The sequence below is a fragment of the Drosophila ficusphila genome, unplaced genomic scaffold (assembly GCF_018152265.1).
Source record: "Drosophila ficusphila isolate 14025-0441.05 unplaced genomic scaffold, ASM1815226v1 contig_84, whole genome shotgun sequence".
In the NCBI taxonomy this organism is placed as follows: domain Eukaryota; kingdom Metazoa; phylum Arthropoda; class Insecta; order Diptera; family Drosophilidae; genus Drosophila; species Drosophila ficusphila.
Genome location: NW_025064790.1, coordinates 94,762 through 111,952, shown reverse-complemented (window position 1 = coordinate 111,952; position 17,191 = coordinate 94,762). Strand labels below are relative to the sequence as shown.

Genomic DNA, 17,191 nt, shown 5'->3' with positions numbered 1-17,191 from the left:
AACAAAAAGGAAGAACAAGTAGAACAATTTGTTAAAACCGTTAATATTTCGTTAAGTGTTGTTAAATATCTAAATGATCCATCCCTATGTTTTCGGTTAATTTATTTTAGTGGTAAACTATGAAATAAGCTACACACACAGTCGAATCAATTTTAAATTCAAAAATTTAAATTTTATGTCACCGAATACTCCAATAATAATTAAAATAATATTGACGCTCATTACACATTAAACCATTCCTTTCTTATTTGTTTTGCGAGGGTTTTTAAGTATTACAATTCATAATTTGAAAATTTCTGAACTAATATTATCATATTAATAACACATTTTAATTTTTTACATAATAATACCCATTGCCATCATATCTTTTAAAATCTCTCAACCTTTTTTTCCATCATATGTTTTAAAAGTATCTCACCATTTTTTTTTATGTACACTTTAATTTAAAATTTAAACTTTTTTTTTATTGGATTTTACCTTTAAGAAGTAATTCCCCGCTGAAGATCGACAGCCTGCCAGCACTGAGCGCCTTTGATAAAGCCAGCGTTCGGCGGTGAACGCACACCCACTTGAGCGCTGAGATACGGATACCAACACCAGCCAAGACGGTCGATCGTGTTCTTTGTGGCCAGTGAGTCGTCAGCTGGGACGACGAAGCGACTCTCCGATTCGCGAGGGAACGGGAACTGCTACTGCCATAAAGCCCAGAGCCACTTGGCTCGGCCAGCTAGCTGGGATCACTGTTTGTTTACTGACCGCCAGTCGCGCACGTCGCTTCGAAGAAGCTGTTACTCGGTTGTGCGGATCGCGAGTTAAGTCGCTCGAAAGCAGTTCTCCTTGCCATCCTTGCTAGAGTGTGATTATCCTGACTTCTAAAAAAAGTAAGGATTCGTCTTGAGTGAAAAGCGCGTTCTGGATATACAAAATAATACAGTGTAATTTGCTAAAAGAAACACAAAATAAAATATGAATTTGTTTCCCTAAAAAATATTTGCAATAAAGGACAATATAAAGGAACCTTATTAAACAAAGTGATTACTGAACAATAAATAACTGATTAAAACGTATTAAAATTGAGTTCTATTTTATAAGAACTGACAAGTTATAAAAATAATAATAAAATAATACGCACAATAAATTTAAAGAAATAAATGCAAAAAAAAGTGGGAAATCCATTATATTTGTTGTTTTAAGAGCTGAAATTTGGTGAAATATTTTTTTTTAAAAATATTTAAAAATACAAATCTTGATTTATTGTTTATTGGCAGGTTCAGTAAAAAGAATTAGGCCTTTTTAAGACGGAAATAAATTTATTGGCCAGCGCCTTATCAGTGAATTCAGGCATTACCGCCACTCTTTGTTAACAAACGAGCAAACGCATAAAACCAATTTGAACCGCAAAAAGGCAAGTGTTAAATGGCTTTGTGATTCATGCATTGGTATCCGCCATGAAATAGATACAAGTGATATGTATCTTTCGGTGTCTGTGGATCAGTGATATTGGGCCAACTGATCGCATGACAGTGTAAAACTGCTTAATCCGCTTTTTGTGCTGTGAACTGCCAGTATGTAAAATAATTTAAATAGATTGGCTGGCAATTAGCTCGATCGCATTCGCATTTTAAATCGGGGTCCAAAAATGGAAGGCGGGTGCTACTTCTGTATTATCACATTATCAGACTGTAAACACAAATCTGTTCCCATCGATCGGGATGGCGTCGCTCCCGTTCCTTCCCCTCTATCACTCCGATCTCCAATCGAACAGCTGCTGTTTTTGCTGCAGCGCAGAAAACTCAGCATCGGAGAAGGGGATCCGGTGAACCGGTTTGTTCGGTCGGCGATGCGAGGTATACAAGGTATACAAAACAATGTTTCAGGGCAGCATCATCGGCACACATAAGTGACTGACTGTATACGAAACCCCGGCATAAAGGCCGATCTAAGTCCCCAAAGTCGCAGGCAAACACGAAATGCAAAGCTCAGGTCGAACAAAGGAATCCAAGAAAACGCAAGTCCATGAAAACGTGACCATTGGCGTAGAGCTCTGGCATCAATCAATATTGAAGTGAAGTAAAGCCGACTGATTAAACCCCATCAACGTCACTCTCTAGTAGGGCCACTCCCTTCGTAACCCCCTGGTATCGGGGATCGGGAATCGGGAACAGGGAATTCGGGGAATTGACATAGGTTATTGTGTTTGACAGGCCCTGATAACCCATTCAAGTGCAGGGTTCAAGTGCAGTTCTTATTAACGAAGCGCCTACCTTTCCCAACTACTCGAAAAAAAAGGGAAATGTCCCAGATTAACCAAGGAATTTGCCCAGATTGCGATAAGGAACAGCGTCTATATTATATAGACAATTCGTCACAGTTACGACATCGCTTTTGTTTTGATTGCATTTAGTAAAAGAAATGTTTTATAATTAATTCCAAAAAATTTACTTACGAATTTTTAATTTAATCATTTATAAGTTTTGACTTGTATGTTACAAAAATATAAATCCATCGTTTTGTAGAAGTACCTAATAATAAATTTAAAGGAAATGATTCAAAAAACCTTTTAAATTGATATTTAATAACTCTTAATAACTTAACAAAAAAGTATTTAATAATGAAATAACTTTATAATGTACAAAGTTCTACAAATGTTTATCCAATTTAACTTTAATATTCTAAAGCTAATTTAAATCAATGATATATTTCCTATATGTTGATTGCTAACATGCTAATAGATTTAAATTCTATAAAATATTAAATCAATCTAGCTTTGATATTCTATAAGCGATCCATCTATGCATATACCTATAGCATCGTCACCAGCGATTCCATTTATTGTGAATTCTCCGCATGGGGACAATGCTTTTGTTTTGATCTGCTCGGATCGGATCGGATCGGTTGGGATCGGCGGATCAATAGCAGATGCGAATTGCGAATACGACAACATTCATGATTGCACTTTTATTTCCACTCAATTGTGGCGTTTTATTGTTTGCCCGCCTCCAACTCAACGGCTGTACCTTGATCTTTTCGCAAATCTGTGCATTAAGTGTACCCGCAGTTAATTGTCTCTTGCAGCAGTGCGAAATGTGGAGTAAACTGCGTGCTACATTTCGCTTATGTAAACTCGCCTTTAATGGGGACTGTTGCAGATAATTGAAATGTGTTTTGTTTCATCACCCATCCAATTTGACGGCTCTTCGGTCAATCTGGGGGGTTACAATCGACTGCGTTTCAATGATCCCACTGGATTAGCTTTTCGAGCGCTATAAATAAACAACCTTAGCTTGAGATAGGGAATTACCAATCCGAGTGATGGGGTTAGATGACAAAGGTCGATTGTCATCAATGAGTGATTTGAGCTGCAGTCGAAACCCGTTTTAATGGGAAAACCAGAAAGCATTTCCAAATGGCCAGCAACAGGTTGCACATAGGATTCCAAGATTTAGTCACGCACCTTGCATCATCAACCAAATCAATCAAATTGCAGACAACAATTGCAGCAAAGCAACATCTATCACTTCTTGTATTTTATGGGGTAAACAGGAGGATATTAAAACATTGATAAAACCCTCTGTAAGGGTATAAATATTGAAAGACTAGTGAAAGTCATTTAAACTTGTTGGTTAGAAAATAACTAAAAGTTAAAGCCATAAAATTAATCAATAACAAGGTAATAAATATAAAAGTTTTATGATAACTAGTTAAATAAGCAACCGTTTTAAACCTTTGCAAATATGACCATCTATTTGTATTTTAATAAGTAATAAGAGGTTACTGATAAAAAGGATACAAATGGTAGTATTAGTTCAAAAGCAATTATATTAATTTTTTAATTAAATCAAAATGCACTCATTTTTTTAGTTGATAGGTTATCCCTAGAATCCCAGAATGGCGACATCGCGGGAGCAGTTCTTATTCGGCAGCGACAACGGAGTCGCTGGACTCGGTCTGGGCATCGAGGTCGGGGAGGTGAACTCCAGCCGGGTCTACAACACGACCACAGTGCCAGTGAGCACCAACGGAGGATGGCGAAATGCCCAGTCCAGTGTCGTTCCCCCACCAGTTCCCACTCCCCCTCAGGTGGCCTACAGCAATGGATCGTCCGCAACAGCCAGCAAACAACCGCCATTGGAGCCCGTGGTCGAGGAGGAGGTCCACTTCGACACGGATGCCCTGCACAACCTGCCAGCCAGGGAGCCCGTGGACATGGAGTTCAAGGAGCTGTCCCTCACCGTCAAATTGGGTTTTAATCGGGGTAAGTCGCCATTCACGATCGTTCGATCTAAGATATGGCTCGATAAGATTGGCAGGGGAAAACTTAAAATTAGCTGGAGTTATAACCATATTCGGTTTTTATTCGTTTTACGATCAGCGGCTACCTTTTGTGTGGACCTTAAACAATTTATATCCTACAAATACAGGTAACCTTCAGATAAAATTATTTTTTTTGAAAACAAGTTTTCTAAATTAAATTTTGTAAAAATAGTTGTAACAAGTTCGAGCAGCTTTTTCTTTGATTGTTATAAATTATTTAGCTTTACGAATTTTGGAGTATCTAAAACTTTATATATAAACACATTCTTCAAGGTTATTGGTTTCGGTAATGCTTCACATACCAATCAGCAATAAACACTTGCTTGCTAGTTCTTTAACCAACCTGGTTTCCCATTGATTAGATAAGCGGCGATCACTCCGATCACACCTCCTTCCCGGTTGTATATATTTCGGTGGTGGGTGCCTATCATGGCCAGTTAGTCATTAATAAATTCCCTTTCTAAAGAGTCAATACCATAAAAATGGGGAAGTCTCCATATGGAAATATAAAGGGTGTTTGAAATTCGCTGAAAGGCTATTTAACAAGGCGTTTCTTGCTAATTTCAAAGTTCAAAAGGAAGTCAACAGCAATTGATATCGACCATGGTAACTTGATTAGGAAACAAGCTGATGACCAACAACTTTTCGCCCCGTGGCGGTAATTATACTAAAATAAAGATAATATGTGTGGTCAACGCCTTTGTAGATTGAATTCATGCCATTATTATTAAAATGTTTTAAAGGGAATAAAGGCTTATTCCCTAGTATTCGCATAATCTGAAAAAAACTATATCAAATGCACGTATTTAAATCTGACTTCCCAAAACAAATAACGACCAAATTTTTTACCTTTCTTGTTTGTTAATCACGAATTTAAAAGTAATTCTACTTTTATGGAATGCAGCTTAGGGTTACTTTTTATCGGGACTAACTAGACGTTTAATTGAGTAAGTTTATATCCAGCACTTGATTCATGAAAATCATGGTTTACTGCACGTGTATATTTTCGAATTAAATATTTCTCTACTGGTTCCCTGAACCTCGATAGCAATGACCGTATAAAAACCAGCGAAACATCTACTAAGTGTTGATGATCGTTCATTAAGTAATTTCGAACTTTTTTAGGATCCAAGGAAATATTGCACAATGTTTGCGGAAAGTTTCCCGGCAGCCAGCTCATCGCAATTATGGGACCTTCGGGTGCGGGCAAATCCACTCTGCTGGATGCCTTATCCGGTTTCAAAACGACTGGAGTGGATGGCTCCATCTTGCTCAATGGTCGACGACGTGATTTGCGTAAGTACATATAAATCGATGAATGTTATATGTAATTAGTTTAATGAATATCCCTTTGCAGCCTCCTTCCGTCGCATGTCCTGCTATATTACTCAGGATGATCGCCTGCAGCCTTTGCTGACGGTGAACGAGAATATGCATATAGCCGCAGATCTTAAACTGGGTCAGACAGTCAGCTACGAGGAGAAGGAGAGCAGGGTAAGTCCAAAAGAGATCACCAGTTTTTCATCCGTTTCATTAATCCTATAATTCCCCTAACAGATTGAGGATATCCTGCTGCTCCTTGGTCTCTACAATCACGATCAGACCCTCACAATGCGCCTGTCCGGTGGTCAGAAGAAGAGGCTATCCATTGCCATGGAGTTGATCAACAATCCCACTGTGATGTTCCTGGACGAGCCAACAACGTAAGACCCAAAAAATTTTATATTCAATAGTTTAGGAAGTTATTGATAAACCTTCTCTTTTCCAGTGGCTTGGACAGTAGCTCCTGCACAAAGGTCCTGGAGCTGCTCAAGCGATTGACCAGCCAAGGTCGCACTATTATCTGCACAATCCATCAGCCCACGGCCAAGTTGTTCCAGATCTTCGATCAGGTTTACGTACTGTCAGCTGGCAATTGCGTCTACCAGGGAAGCACCCAGAAATTGGTGCCCTTCCTGCAGACGGTGGATCTACCCTGTCCCATGTACCACAATCCAGCGGATTACAGTGAGTTCAGCTAAAATACCTTATTCTACAACACTAATCAAATCCTTTATCTTGTAGTAATCGAACTGGCCTGCGGGGAATATGGTTTCGACAAGGTGGACACCCTTAAAGTAGCCACTGAGAACGGAAGCTGCCTGACTTGGTTCGATAATCCTAGTGCGGTTTTGCGCTCTGAGGTTCTGATGAGGAAGTATCCCATTCCCAAGAGAACCAAAGCCCGCTCGCTGGAGGACACTAGCTACTCGAACCAGTGTTCGGTGCTGTTGCGAAGAGGTTTCCTGAAAGCCAAACGAGACACGACCATGACGCACTTGAGGATCGGGGTCAACATTGCGGTGGCAGCTCTTTTCGGTGCCATGTACGATCACACGGGACGCGAGGGATCTCGAGTGCTGGACAACTACAATCTGCTGTTTGCCATCCTGATGCACCATTCCATGACCACAATGATGTTGACTGTTCTGACTTGTAAGTCAAGATTGGTTTATTTGGCTGGAGCTTTTATTTATTCATATTACTTTTAAACAGTCCCCATGGATATCTCTATATTGATTAAGGAACACTTTAATCGCTGGTATTCGCTCAAAGCCTACTACACTGCTATGACTCTTGTGGACCTGCCAATATCTGTGAGCATCCTTTCTATATAATTTAGATTGCGTTCTTAAACTTACGCTTTTCCTTTACAGATCATTAGTTGCTTCCTCTTCACTGTCATAGTTTACTTATGGAGTTATCAGCCCATGGAGTGGATACGCTTCTTCATGTTCTTTGCCATCAGTTTGCTGACAGTGTTCGTTGGCCATAGTTTTGGTTTGATGATTGGTGCCTGGTTCGATGTCGTAAACGGAACTTTCCTGGCCCCAGTGCTAACCATTCCCATGATGATGTTCGCCGGCTTTGGTGTGACTCTGCGGGATCTGCCAAGCTACTTAAGATGGGGCAGTCACATATCATACTTAAGATACGGGCTAGAGGGCTTTATATCAGCCATCTATGGCCTGGATCGGGGAGTTTTGGCCTGCGAGGAGGCGCCTTACTGCCATTACAGGTAAATATTTCTCCACTCTTACAGTTCTCTTAATTTGACAAGTGTTTGTTTTTTACAGGTATCCTAAGAAATTCCTAGAGGAAATTACGATGAGGGGTGATCAGTTCTGGAACGACGTCACAGCGTTGGTAGCCATGATTATTATTTTCCGACTGGTGTCCTATATCGTGCTCAAGGCCAAGATCAAGTCGATTCGATAAGTTTTGTATGGAAAAGACACAGCTTTAGCCCATTCCTTGTATTATATATTAATTGTTGAACATTATGTTTAGTGCTATTAATATTTAAATAATATGTACAAGTACATAAAACACTGTTAAATAAAGCTACGATTTGTAACTAGCCTATATCACACGATTCAGTTGCTCAGGCCTTGGGCAACTTCGGGCTCTTCTCTGCTATTTGATGATGGTTTAAGAAGTCGGTGCAGTTCTTTTGCATTGGTGGCCATTTCTGTAGAGTTCAGCTGAAAGCAGTCTTTGCAATAGGTTCAGTTTGCAATTTGAATTATAAGAAAGGGCTTACCACTACTACTTTTTGGCCAAGGGATTCCAGCAGCCTCTTCTTAAGTCGCAACAGAGAAGTGGGTTTCTTGCTGAATTTTAGGGTCTGTCCTTCGGTGAGCAGCTCTACAAAGTACACACTCTCCTTATCGCCCATTGTTTGCACTCGCAAGCTTGGCAAATTGATTCCAGCAATGGGACACACCAGATCCACACCTTCAACTTCTGGGTCTTCACTTAGCTCCTGAGCATATTTTGCCAGGTCTGGACGATCCCTCAGCAAGTACGCAGGTGCACGATCGAACTCCTTAAATGCCTGTTCCTTCTTCAGATTAGCTATTGATGGCTGCTCGACGGCTACAGCGGATCGAAGAACATTCAAACGACTATCCACTTTAGGCTGAGCTCGCTGACGGCGTTGAGCCGCCTTAAGTTCTTCGGCGGCATCTATCAGATCCTTTGAGTAATGGCCCAAAGTGCAGAGAGAAAGGCAGGTGTCCACAAGGTTGTCCGGGAAATAATTATACTCGCCGTGGTCCAATTTTCGCAGAGCAGCCAGCTCGAGTTGCCTGACTTGCTGTGGAGTTAATTCGCAATTGAGTTGGGCGCTGGCCCACAAAAATGTGGCTAAATCCTTGGCGCGTAATTCTCCGGGTTTAAGGAGAGTCATTAGCCGATCTACAATGATATCCAGGCAGTCTTTTTGGTCCCAAAGTTGCTCAGCAAAGAGTGCGAAAATGTGGGCTAATCCTCGGGGTTCGAGCAGGCCTATTTTAGCAGGATCCAGGCAGATGCTCTGTAAATGCTGGCAGACTCGCTCGTCCTTTACTCTCTGCAACCGCAAAGCCTTGACAAAAGACACCAACAATGCGGTGCTTTCGGTTGTGAGCTGTATATTCAGTATGGCATTGACTAGGGATGATTCATAAGCACTTCTCGTCTCTCCCGTAACCAATGTGGAAGTTTTGTACGCTGCGTTGCTGACCACAGCAAGATCCAGTTCACTTAAAGCAGACAAGTGAGTGGGTAACTGTTCCTCGAGCAGCTGCTGGAAATCCTGCGATGATTTCGCCTGCTGCTTCTGCAGTCCCAGATAGAAGCACACCTGCACAAACCGCTCCTTGTTGTCTCGAAAATCCTCTTTGGTCAATCGTTGCATGGCTGCCTGATAGAAGTCTGTCCGCTTTATCCAGCTGGGAACCAGAAACAAAAAGGAGTACAAGGTCTCTAGCACAGTGCTGGTGTCCATCTTGGTCAACTGGCTGGCCGCATGGTTATCCAAAGCGTTAACGGCAGCCACATACATGGGCACTGCCGCATTTGAACGATAACTGGAGGCTTGAATGATTAGTGCGGGCAATTGGGCTGGATCCGTTTTCTGCACGGATCGCTGGAAGTAACGGTCGTCCGTGATGGGGAAGAAGTCGGAGTATCGAACCGTTGTTTTGGGCAGCACATGGTCCCGATCCCTGTGCCGTTCCAGCGCAATATGCTTGGCGAAGCGAGTGATCAGGGTGCCGGTCTCCTCGGCGGTAGTTCGCATAACGTCCTTTGGCGTAAAGGAAGCGTAGCATCTGAGAGAACTGCTCACGTGGGTGGCCCCGGAAAAGCGGCGGAGCAGGGCGTACATCTTGGATGCACTTCTTAGGTATTTATGTAATGATTTTACAAAACAACGTGCACATTCGGATCGCAAACATTCGTTAGAGCCGCTGTCGTTTACCAGCACTCTCAAATTTCCCTTGTAAGCTGCAGTGTTAATAAGTATCAAAAAAGTCCAAAAAGCTGGGGGAACAAATCTGAAATTTATAAGAATGGATACAATTTTAAGATTTTTGTAATTTCTTTAAAAACAATTAAACATAGGGATTAGTTTTGTTAAGATTTCGGAATTTATCTACTAAGCTGTCGGCAAAAGGCTACATTAGTTGCACTGTTATTAACTATTTTCCAGCACTGTTAAACACCTGTTTCGGAGAAATAATAGCAGACATGAAAAAAGCGGCGGGCTTTGTTATTTTTCGCCGTCTTTGCGGAGAAATACAATACCTTTTGCTTAAGGCTTCCTACGGTTCCTTTCACTGGAGTTCCCCAAAAGGACATGTGGATCCCGGAGAGGATGACTTTACCACAGCTCTGCGGGAAACGAAAGAGGAAGCCGGGTAAGTGCTTAACCATTTTCATTTCAGGACTGCTTTAATTTCTAAAGTGCATTCACAGATACGACGAAAAGGATTTGATAATATACAAGGACACACCTCTGACTCTTAACTACGAAGTGCAGGGAAAGCCCAAGATTGTTATCTACTGGCTAGCGGAGCTGCGGAACCCCTGTCAGGAACCCATTCTTTCCGAAGAGCACACCGACCTTAAGTGGTTGCCCAAAGATGCGGCCAAGGAGTGCGTGGGCTTCAAGGACAACCAAGATATGATCGACCGGTTCCATGACATGATTCAAAACAAACAGTAGGGAACTTAAAATACCAAAATAAAAGCGTTGCTTCGTTGCGCAACACTGAAATGTACATAAATAAATACCAAACCCTTTAGTAATGTTCAAGAATAATTTGATTCCGACTCCAAATAAATAAATTTGTATTCCAAAACAAAACAATTACGTTTTAAGTCTTTCAAATTGTTCTTTAATTACCTGTAGTTTTTTACTTGGAAAAATCGATAACTTTAGAACATCGATATTTTGATATCTTTCGATGTTATGCCATCTCTACTGTGAAAACTGCTCAAATTTTGTACGTCGCTTCCATTGATTTTTGTTGTGGCCAAAGATTTGAGCTCTCGGCGAAACCTAAAACTAAACAAAACACACAAGCCAGCGTAATGGGTTCGAGGTCCCGCACTCCTAGTCCGTCGGGCAAGCGGCGCCATCACAAGAGCAAGCACAAAAAACGCAGTAAGTCCCACCACGACCACGAGCGGCCCAGTACGCGAACGGATAGAGACAAATCCTCGGAGGTGAACAGCCATGGCCGCCATCGCGAGCGGGACAGGGATCGCGAGCGGGAGCGCGACCGACACCGCAGCGACCGCCACACGGAGCGCGATTACCGTCACTCTCCCTCTATCCTCAAGTCCCGGAAGCGCTCGTCCTCGTCGAGTAGCGATAGTCAATATTCCGAGCAAGAGTCGCAGCGTAGCAAACAGAAACGCAGCCGCTTCAAGAAGCTGGATGAGGTGAGTTTCTAGTCCACATTGGATCACCCGAGTCCTGCATGGAGAGGTCAAATTAAAGTTTGGAGAACCAAATTCGGTTTCAATGTCTACATATGTACATACATAATGAGAATCAAACCATTTGAATAAATTTGAATAAAGGGTTGATAATAACTCTAACTAAATAACCTTTCAAAGGACTATAAATACATTTAAATTATTTCGACCACTTATGTACTTGGTTTCTGCTATAAAACAGCTTGTACTAAAACTTTGTTACAGCAAATCATGAGCAATTTAAAAACATAATTTATGATTGTTTATTATTTGGTTGGAGATGTTCAGGGTTTTGCAAACGTATTAATTAATCCATGCATGGCTCTTAATCCATTTATGACTAAACGCTTCCAATTCTTTACAGCAAAACCAGCTGCAGGTCGAACGCTTGGCCGAGATGGAGCGGCAGCGGCGAGCGAAGGAGGCCGAGCAGAAGACAGTCGAAGAGGAGGCTGCCAAGCGTATCGAGATGTTGGTGAAGAAGCGCGTCGAAGAGGAACTGGAGAAGCGGCGCGACGAGATCGAGCAGGAGGTCAACCGACGCGTCGAGACCGCCAAGGCCGAGATGGAGCGCGAGATGATGCTAGAGCTGGAGCGGCGGCGCGAGCAGATACGCGAAGAAGAACGCCGGCGCGAGGTAGGTGCTCGTATTCAGATTCCGCTGGACGACTGCTGCTATCACTGTCAGAAAAACGTACACAATGCCACATCTACCGTACACTTGAACAAACCAAAAAAAGAAACAGCAGATCAAACAGTCGTCTCCACCACGTCACGCGAAATCGATCCGGCGGCGCTCTCAGCCGCGGCTCACTGGGTGTACATCCGTCTATCGATCCATGTTCCACCAGCATCCCCCTAATAGATTGCTTGCATAACCTTGGGCCATGGGCGCCCACTAACAACCGGCTACATCACTAACCAGTCACCCGTTTTCAGAGCCCCTACATGCCAGCCAGCCAACCAATCAACCAAGCAACCCAGTGAGTCGGGATGAGAACGCCACGGCTGGTTTCGCCAAAACCCCCTTTTCTTCTTGCCAATAATTTTGTAATTTTTATTTTTCCTACCAAAAAAGCCAAAATGACGACATTGCCAAGTGTCGCATGTGTCACAGTTTTGATGCCCATTTATTGCAGACCTCTTTGCATACTATTCTTAGCTTCATCTTTTGTTTGTTCCTACCCACATACTGTATCATTTTGATTTTGGTATTGGTTCTTGTAACTCGTTGTTGTTACCGTTGTTATTGCGCGCAAAAAAAAAACCTCCGCTTTAGTAGGCCCGTGCAACGAACGTGCTGCTCTCTTGTCCCCTATGCAAGTGGGTGTTTGACGCACCGACCGCGCTAAACACTCGCGTGCACTCCACGTTGAGCCGCCAAGCCGGAAGTTGAGCAAGCCTGCTGCCAAACGTTTGGTCCACGGACGCATTTCCTTCACATCCAAAACAAAACAAAAAAAAAAAAAACAAAATAATCGAAGTGGTGGCCCCAAGTTAGTTCGGGTAGTTAGGATGTCTAGTTGTGGGGCGGGCCGACTGAGTTTAGTCCCAACGTATGCTGCCAATAAACGACGGGTGAGTTTCCTACGCCAGCGATGTGAAAATCCAGCAGCCGTAAGGATAACAGGCGCGACAGCCCGCTTTACTTGTGATCGGCGAAAGGACGCCAAACGAGACCAAAAAGACTCACCCCCCAAGTGTTTAGCTCTATATAGAATCTCTGTCTGTACGATTTTTAAAACCGGATTCGCATTGGATTTCTTGACCGTACCGATTGCCAATTATTTGTGTTTGAGCTTTTTGTTTTTTCGAGCAAATTACGTACGTCTGGAATAGCAAAAAACTCCACAAAACATATAATCCCAAATCGAAAATCTGCAAAAAAAAACCTATAAATTAACACAAATTTAGCCTTTGTACTGGAATAATGACCTATTTAAATAGTAAGTAGCAACAATAAAAAAACAAAACAAAAAAAAATTAAGTGAAGACCAACCATTTAGCAAATACTAGTACATTTGTTTATGTTGTGTGCTCCTTTATTGTAATAATCTAAAAGAACAACCTACTTTAAACATTCTTATTAGACACTACTAAATGTTTTACTTTCTACCGATATATTCTTTGTAACTTATTGTTAAACATAAAACTAGATTCTAACTGCCTTTGCAGCTCATCAAGCAAAAAACTGCAACCACAAACGTGCGTCGAATTCGTCGCACAGTTTGCATCGCTGATGTCAAGAGACTGTTTATTTAAATCCTAGATCTAAGCTTCCGGTCAAGCGGTCGATGTTGTTTTGTTAATCGCCCTTTTGTTTGGGTTTTATAGGAGGATGAAAAACAGAAACGCGAAGAGCTCGAAGAAATTTTGGCCGAAAACAATCGCAAAATCGAAGAGGCGCAAAGAAAACTGGTAAGTAAACTAGAATTATTGTTTCTTAAAGTGGTTTTAATAAGTTATCTCTATATTTTTTTCAGGCCGAAGAACGGTTAGCAATCATTGAAGAGCAGCGCCTTATGGACGAAGAGCGGCAAAGGATGCGCAAGGAGCAGGAGAAGCGCGTTAAGGAAGAACAGAAGGTCATACTAGGCAAAAACAATTCCAGGCCCAAGCTTTCGTTCTCCCTCAAACCGGGAGCATTATGAGAGGCGAATGCGTCTGTGTGGTGACCGTGGCACCTTTTCTTGTTAACAGCTTTTGCTTTTTTTTTTACCTCAGTGGCTTTTTGCCTGCGCCAAAGATCGTCCACTCGTTTTGATTGTTGTCATTGTGTTCTATATATTATTTTATTATTTTAAGGACGAGCCAATGGTGTTCGGGGCAGGCAAAGCGAGGCCAATAGATTCACCGTTTTCAAAATTGCCAATTATTGAACATATACGGCTCTATATAGTACAATACGCTAGCGATTTACTTAACCTTTTCTACATAAACAATTCATATGTGAGACAAATGATTATGTGTAGTGCGTCGTACTGTTGACACAGCTGAAAAATTTACGAAAAACCAAAAACCGATGTCAGTGAAATACATATGTAATCTATTTGCAATTTTTTGATATTTCAAGAAAACATATAATGCAACTGAAATCGATAATAAAATCTTTAGAAATGCCAAAGGATGAGTTTGTATTTGGGGTGCTCTAAAAATGTACATATACTTTACTACGATTGTAACGATTCGCAATAATGATTGTTAATTCATTTCTCATTTTAAAATCATGTTTTCCAGTTACCCAAAGTGCAAAGTGGCGAAGAATTAAAGCCCATTCGCTTAGCATATTTGACAGAATTGGCAAAACAAACGTGCACTTCTGGCTCCTGCCGAGCGCACTCCCTCGATCTAGACTTTTTTATCGGACACGATCTACGCAAGTGTACATGTCGCTAAGTAGACACAACTTATTATTTATAGAGACTACTTCAATTTATATGTCTTGTTGGCTGATTGGGTTGGGCGACGTTGGACAGCGAACGACAGCCGGCACGCCCGCGCGGTGCTGTGTAAGTGGATATGGAAATGGAGCCTGGTATCAGAAGGAAGGAAGGGAGGAGGACCGGAGTAACCGGCGATCTGTCCAAGTGCGTGAGCAGGCGGAGGCGGCGGCGATGCCCAATTGGTCGGCGACCACTCAGAGTCACAGTCAAACCACTTTGCACCGCAATCGTAATGTGGTTCGGTTCTAAATGCATGTGGCGCAAGATTCGAATACGAATACGCATACGCACCACCATGTGGTGCGGAGTGGCTCGCTCCATCCAACTCCAACTGACCCCCATCCCACTTGACCAGCTTATTACTTCATATCGAATTCGGCAACGAGTTTGGGGCGAGGAGTTTCACGGTGCCAGCCTTTGTCGCACTGATTTGTGTGCGGAGCATGTGCGTGAAAGGCCACCTGACCAGCCCAGACCCAGATCCAGATCGAGATCGGTATCCAGAGCCAGTGCAGCGATCTTGGGCGGCACACGGGCGGATGTTGCAATTTGATTAATTAATTAAGCGGAAAATCGACAAAGCTCTTAGCGGCATTTCGCGATTTTTGCCGTTCGAGCGATCTGCGAATGTCAACGTGCAATTTGTTTGATGTGACTGCGATATGCCCCTTCTCCTGAAACCATTTAACCATTCAATATGTCAGCCAATCTGTCTCGGGTTTAATTTGGGCTACTTTTGATTGAAAAGATTTTTAAGAACTGTATTTCGAGGATTTAAAAAAGTAACCGCCAAGAAATGTATGATTAAAGTTTCAGGTCAAGATTATTTATACCTTTCGTTCTATAACAAATTAATATTTCACCATATAAAAATTATAAATAACATATGTATGGGATTAGTATATAATCCCATTTTGGGATGTTGGGCCCAACAATTAAAACTTAAACGATACTAAAACTTCAGGTTCAGCGGACTTAAACAGTAACTCTAGAGTTATTCCACTTACAATTTTGAGCACTGCGTTTTACCGCCCTGACATTAAAATGTTCTGGGGAACATTATCATACTCTATATTTTTAATGCAAATATTATTATAAGTGTCGGCTATTAATAAAACAAATATCGTGAAACAATTATCAAAATAATTGCAGTAAATAAATAGTTTTGTTGCTCAATGTTAATCTCACCCTTAACTTTCACTTGACTTTGAATAGGAATCGATCGACAATCCAGTGACAAGAGCTTACCGCGGCTATATTGTTCACCAAAGTGGAGCAGTGTATATGTTTTATTACTCGAGCTCCAGATTTGCCAAAAAATGAAATACAAATATAATAACAATTTTGCATTAGCTGGATTCCGGTTCGTTGGGTCGGTTTTTTGGGGAGTGTGGTGATTTTTTGGTGTGGGTTATGGAGTGTGAGGTGCGTGTGCTTGGAACGTGGCACCCATCAAGAGCTCGAGGTGGTGGTGGTGGGCCAGAGACCACAGCTTTGACTATAAAAGTTGCGATCGCGACACTTGGAGACATAGTTCAGTGCAGGAGCCGCAGCAGTTACCAAGTCAGCCGATCCACCAAATCCCAAGCCAAGCCTAAGCCAAAATGTTCGCTGTAAGTCTAAAGGATATTAACTTTAAAGTTCTTCTTATTGGTTAAAACTAAAACTTTAAATTAAAAAAAAAAATTTTCTTGAAAAAAAAAGGAAGCAAGTTTAAAAATTTTGCTATTGTTTTATTCTTTAAAAAAATTTCTAAACAAATTGACTTAATAAAAAACTATTTGAAAGTATTTGTAAATTGAAATATTCAAAAGATCCAGTTTTATTTTATAATTCTCTTTATTAATAAAACCTTTTGTAATTATCCGGTTTTTGGGTACCTTTTTAAATTAAATTACAATTAAATTTTAACCTCATGTAACTTTGAATGTATATTTTTCAGCTCGTTTCTCTTTTTATCCTGGGTGTTGGAGCCGCCGCCGCCATCGAACTCCCGCTCAGTCCTGTCTACCACTCTCCCGCGGCGATTGTGAAGCCCCTGCTGAAGACCATCGAGGTGGAGGCGCCTGCCCATTACGACTTCGCCTACTCGGTGCACGATGAGCACACCGGTGACATCAAGAGCCAGACGGAGTCCAGGAAGGGCGACCAGGTCCAGGGTCAGTACACACTGGTCGATGCCGACGGATATCTGCGCACCGTGGACTACACCTCGGATGCCCACAACGGATTCAACGCGGTGGTGCGTCGCGATCCTCTGGGCCAGAAGGTGATCAAGGCCGCGCCCATTGCCAAGCTCCTGGCCCCCGCACCCTTGCCGTTGGCCTACGCGGCCCCCAAGCTCCTCGCACCCGCCAAACTGCCCCTCGGCATTTATCACTAACTTCTGGAAAGGATTGATCGAGAGAGATAGCAAACACTGACTTCATCGCATCGACGACGACCCATCCGCATCTGTATCTGTATCTGAACTTTTGCTTAACTGCCCAAACACCTCGTATCATATCTCTTTACCTTCCAATATCTATTCTATTCTTTTTATCTCCACTAAGACTCTTCGGCTTCCAGCCATCGAAATCGCCATAACTCGATGGCTGTGGGCCATCTATCTCATCTATGTTATACTATGTGTAAATAGAAGGCAA

General features: G+C 42.1%; 5 protein-coding genes across 5 annotated transcripts; 4 read left to right on the top strand and 1 right to left on the bottom strand.

Annotated features, from left to right (window-relative positions):
- Positions 1 to 716: 716 nt before the first annotated feature.
- LOC108089174 (ATP-binding cassette sub-family G member 4) lies at positions 717 to 7,719 on the top strand. Its single transcript, XM_017187310.2, has 10 exons — positions 717 to 881; positions 3,862 to 4,255; positions 5,440 to 5,610; positions 5,672 to 5,808; positions 5,872 to 6,017; positions 6,083 to 6,321; positions 6,379 to 6,789; positions 6,850 to 6,950; positions 7,011 to 7,372; positions 7,431 to 7,719. Exons 2-10 carry the CDS (start codon positions 3,889 to 3,891, stop codon positions 7,570 to 7,572), a joined length of 2,076 nt encoding a protein of 691 aa, XP_017042799.1. The 5' UTR covers positions 717 to 881; positions 3,862 to 3,888; the 3' UTR covers positions 7,573 to 7,719.
- On the bottom strand, positions 7,565 to 9,619 carry LOC108089175. The gene is made up of 2 exons (XM_017187311.2): positions 7,898 to 9,619; positions 7,565 to 7,838 (listed from the first exon to the last, which is right to left on the bottom strand). Exons 1-2 carry the CDS (start codon positions 9,503 to 9,505, stop codon positions 7,731 to 7,733), a joined length of 1,716 nt encoding a protein of 571 aa, XP_017042800.1. The 5' UTR covers positions 9,506 to 9,619; the 3' UTR covers positions 7,565 to 7,730.
- A 206-nt stretch (positions 9,620 to 9,825) lies between these two features.
- On the top strand, positions 9,826 to 10,492 carry LOC108089177 (bis(5'-nucleosyl)-tetraphosphatase [asymmetrical]). The gene is made up of 2 exons (XM_017187313.2): positions 9,826 to 10,037; positions 10,096 to 10,492. Exons 1-2 carry the CDS (start codon positions 9,868 to 9,870, stop codon positions 10,343 to 10,345), a joined length of 420 nt encoding a protein of 139 aa, XP_017042802.1. The 5' UTR covers positions 9,826 to 9,867; the 3' UTR covers positions 10,346 to 10,492.
- Positions 10,493 to 10,599: 107 nt separating this feature from the next.
- Positions 10,600 to 14,227, top strand: LOC108101235 (UPF0430 protein CG31712). Its single transcript, XM_017205485.1, has 4 exons — positions 10,600 to 11,067; positions 11,468 to 11,740; positions 13,438 to 13,521; positions 13,587 to 14,227. The coding sequence occupies exons 1-4, from the start codon at positions 10,714 to 10,716 to the stop codon at positions 13,752 to 13,754; spliced, it is 879 nt and encodes a 292-aa protein (XP_017060974.1). The 5' UTR covers positions 10,600 to 10,713; the 3' UTR covers positions 13,755 to 14,227.
- Positions 14,228 to 14,540: 313 nt separating this feature from the next.
- On the top strand, positions 14,541 to 16,986 carry LOC108101150. Its single transcript, XM_043209326.1, is given in 3 exon segments — positions 14,541 to 14,775; positions 15,972 to 16,159; positions 16,489 to 16,986. Coding segments are annotated over 3 exon segments (864 nt in total). The 3' UTR covers positions 16,930 to 16,986.
- The last annotated feature ends 205 nt before the right edge of the window (positions 16,987 to 17,191 follow it).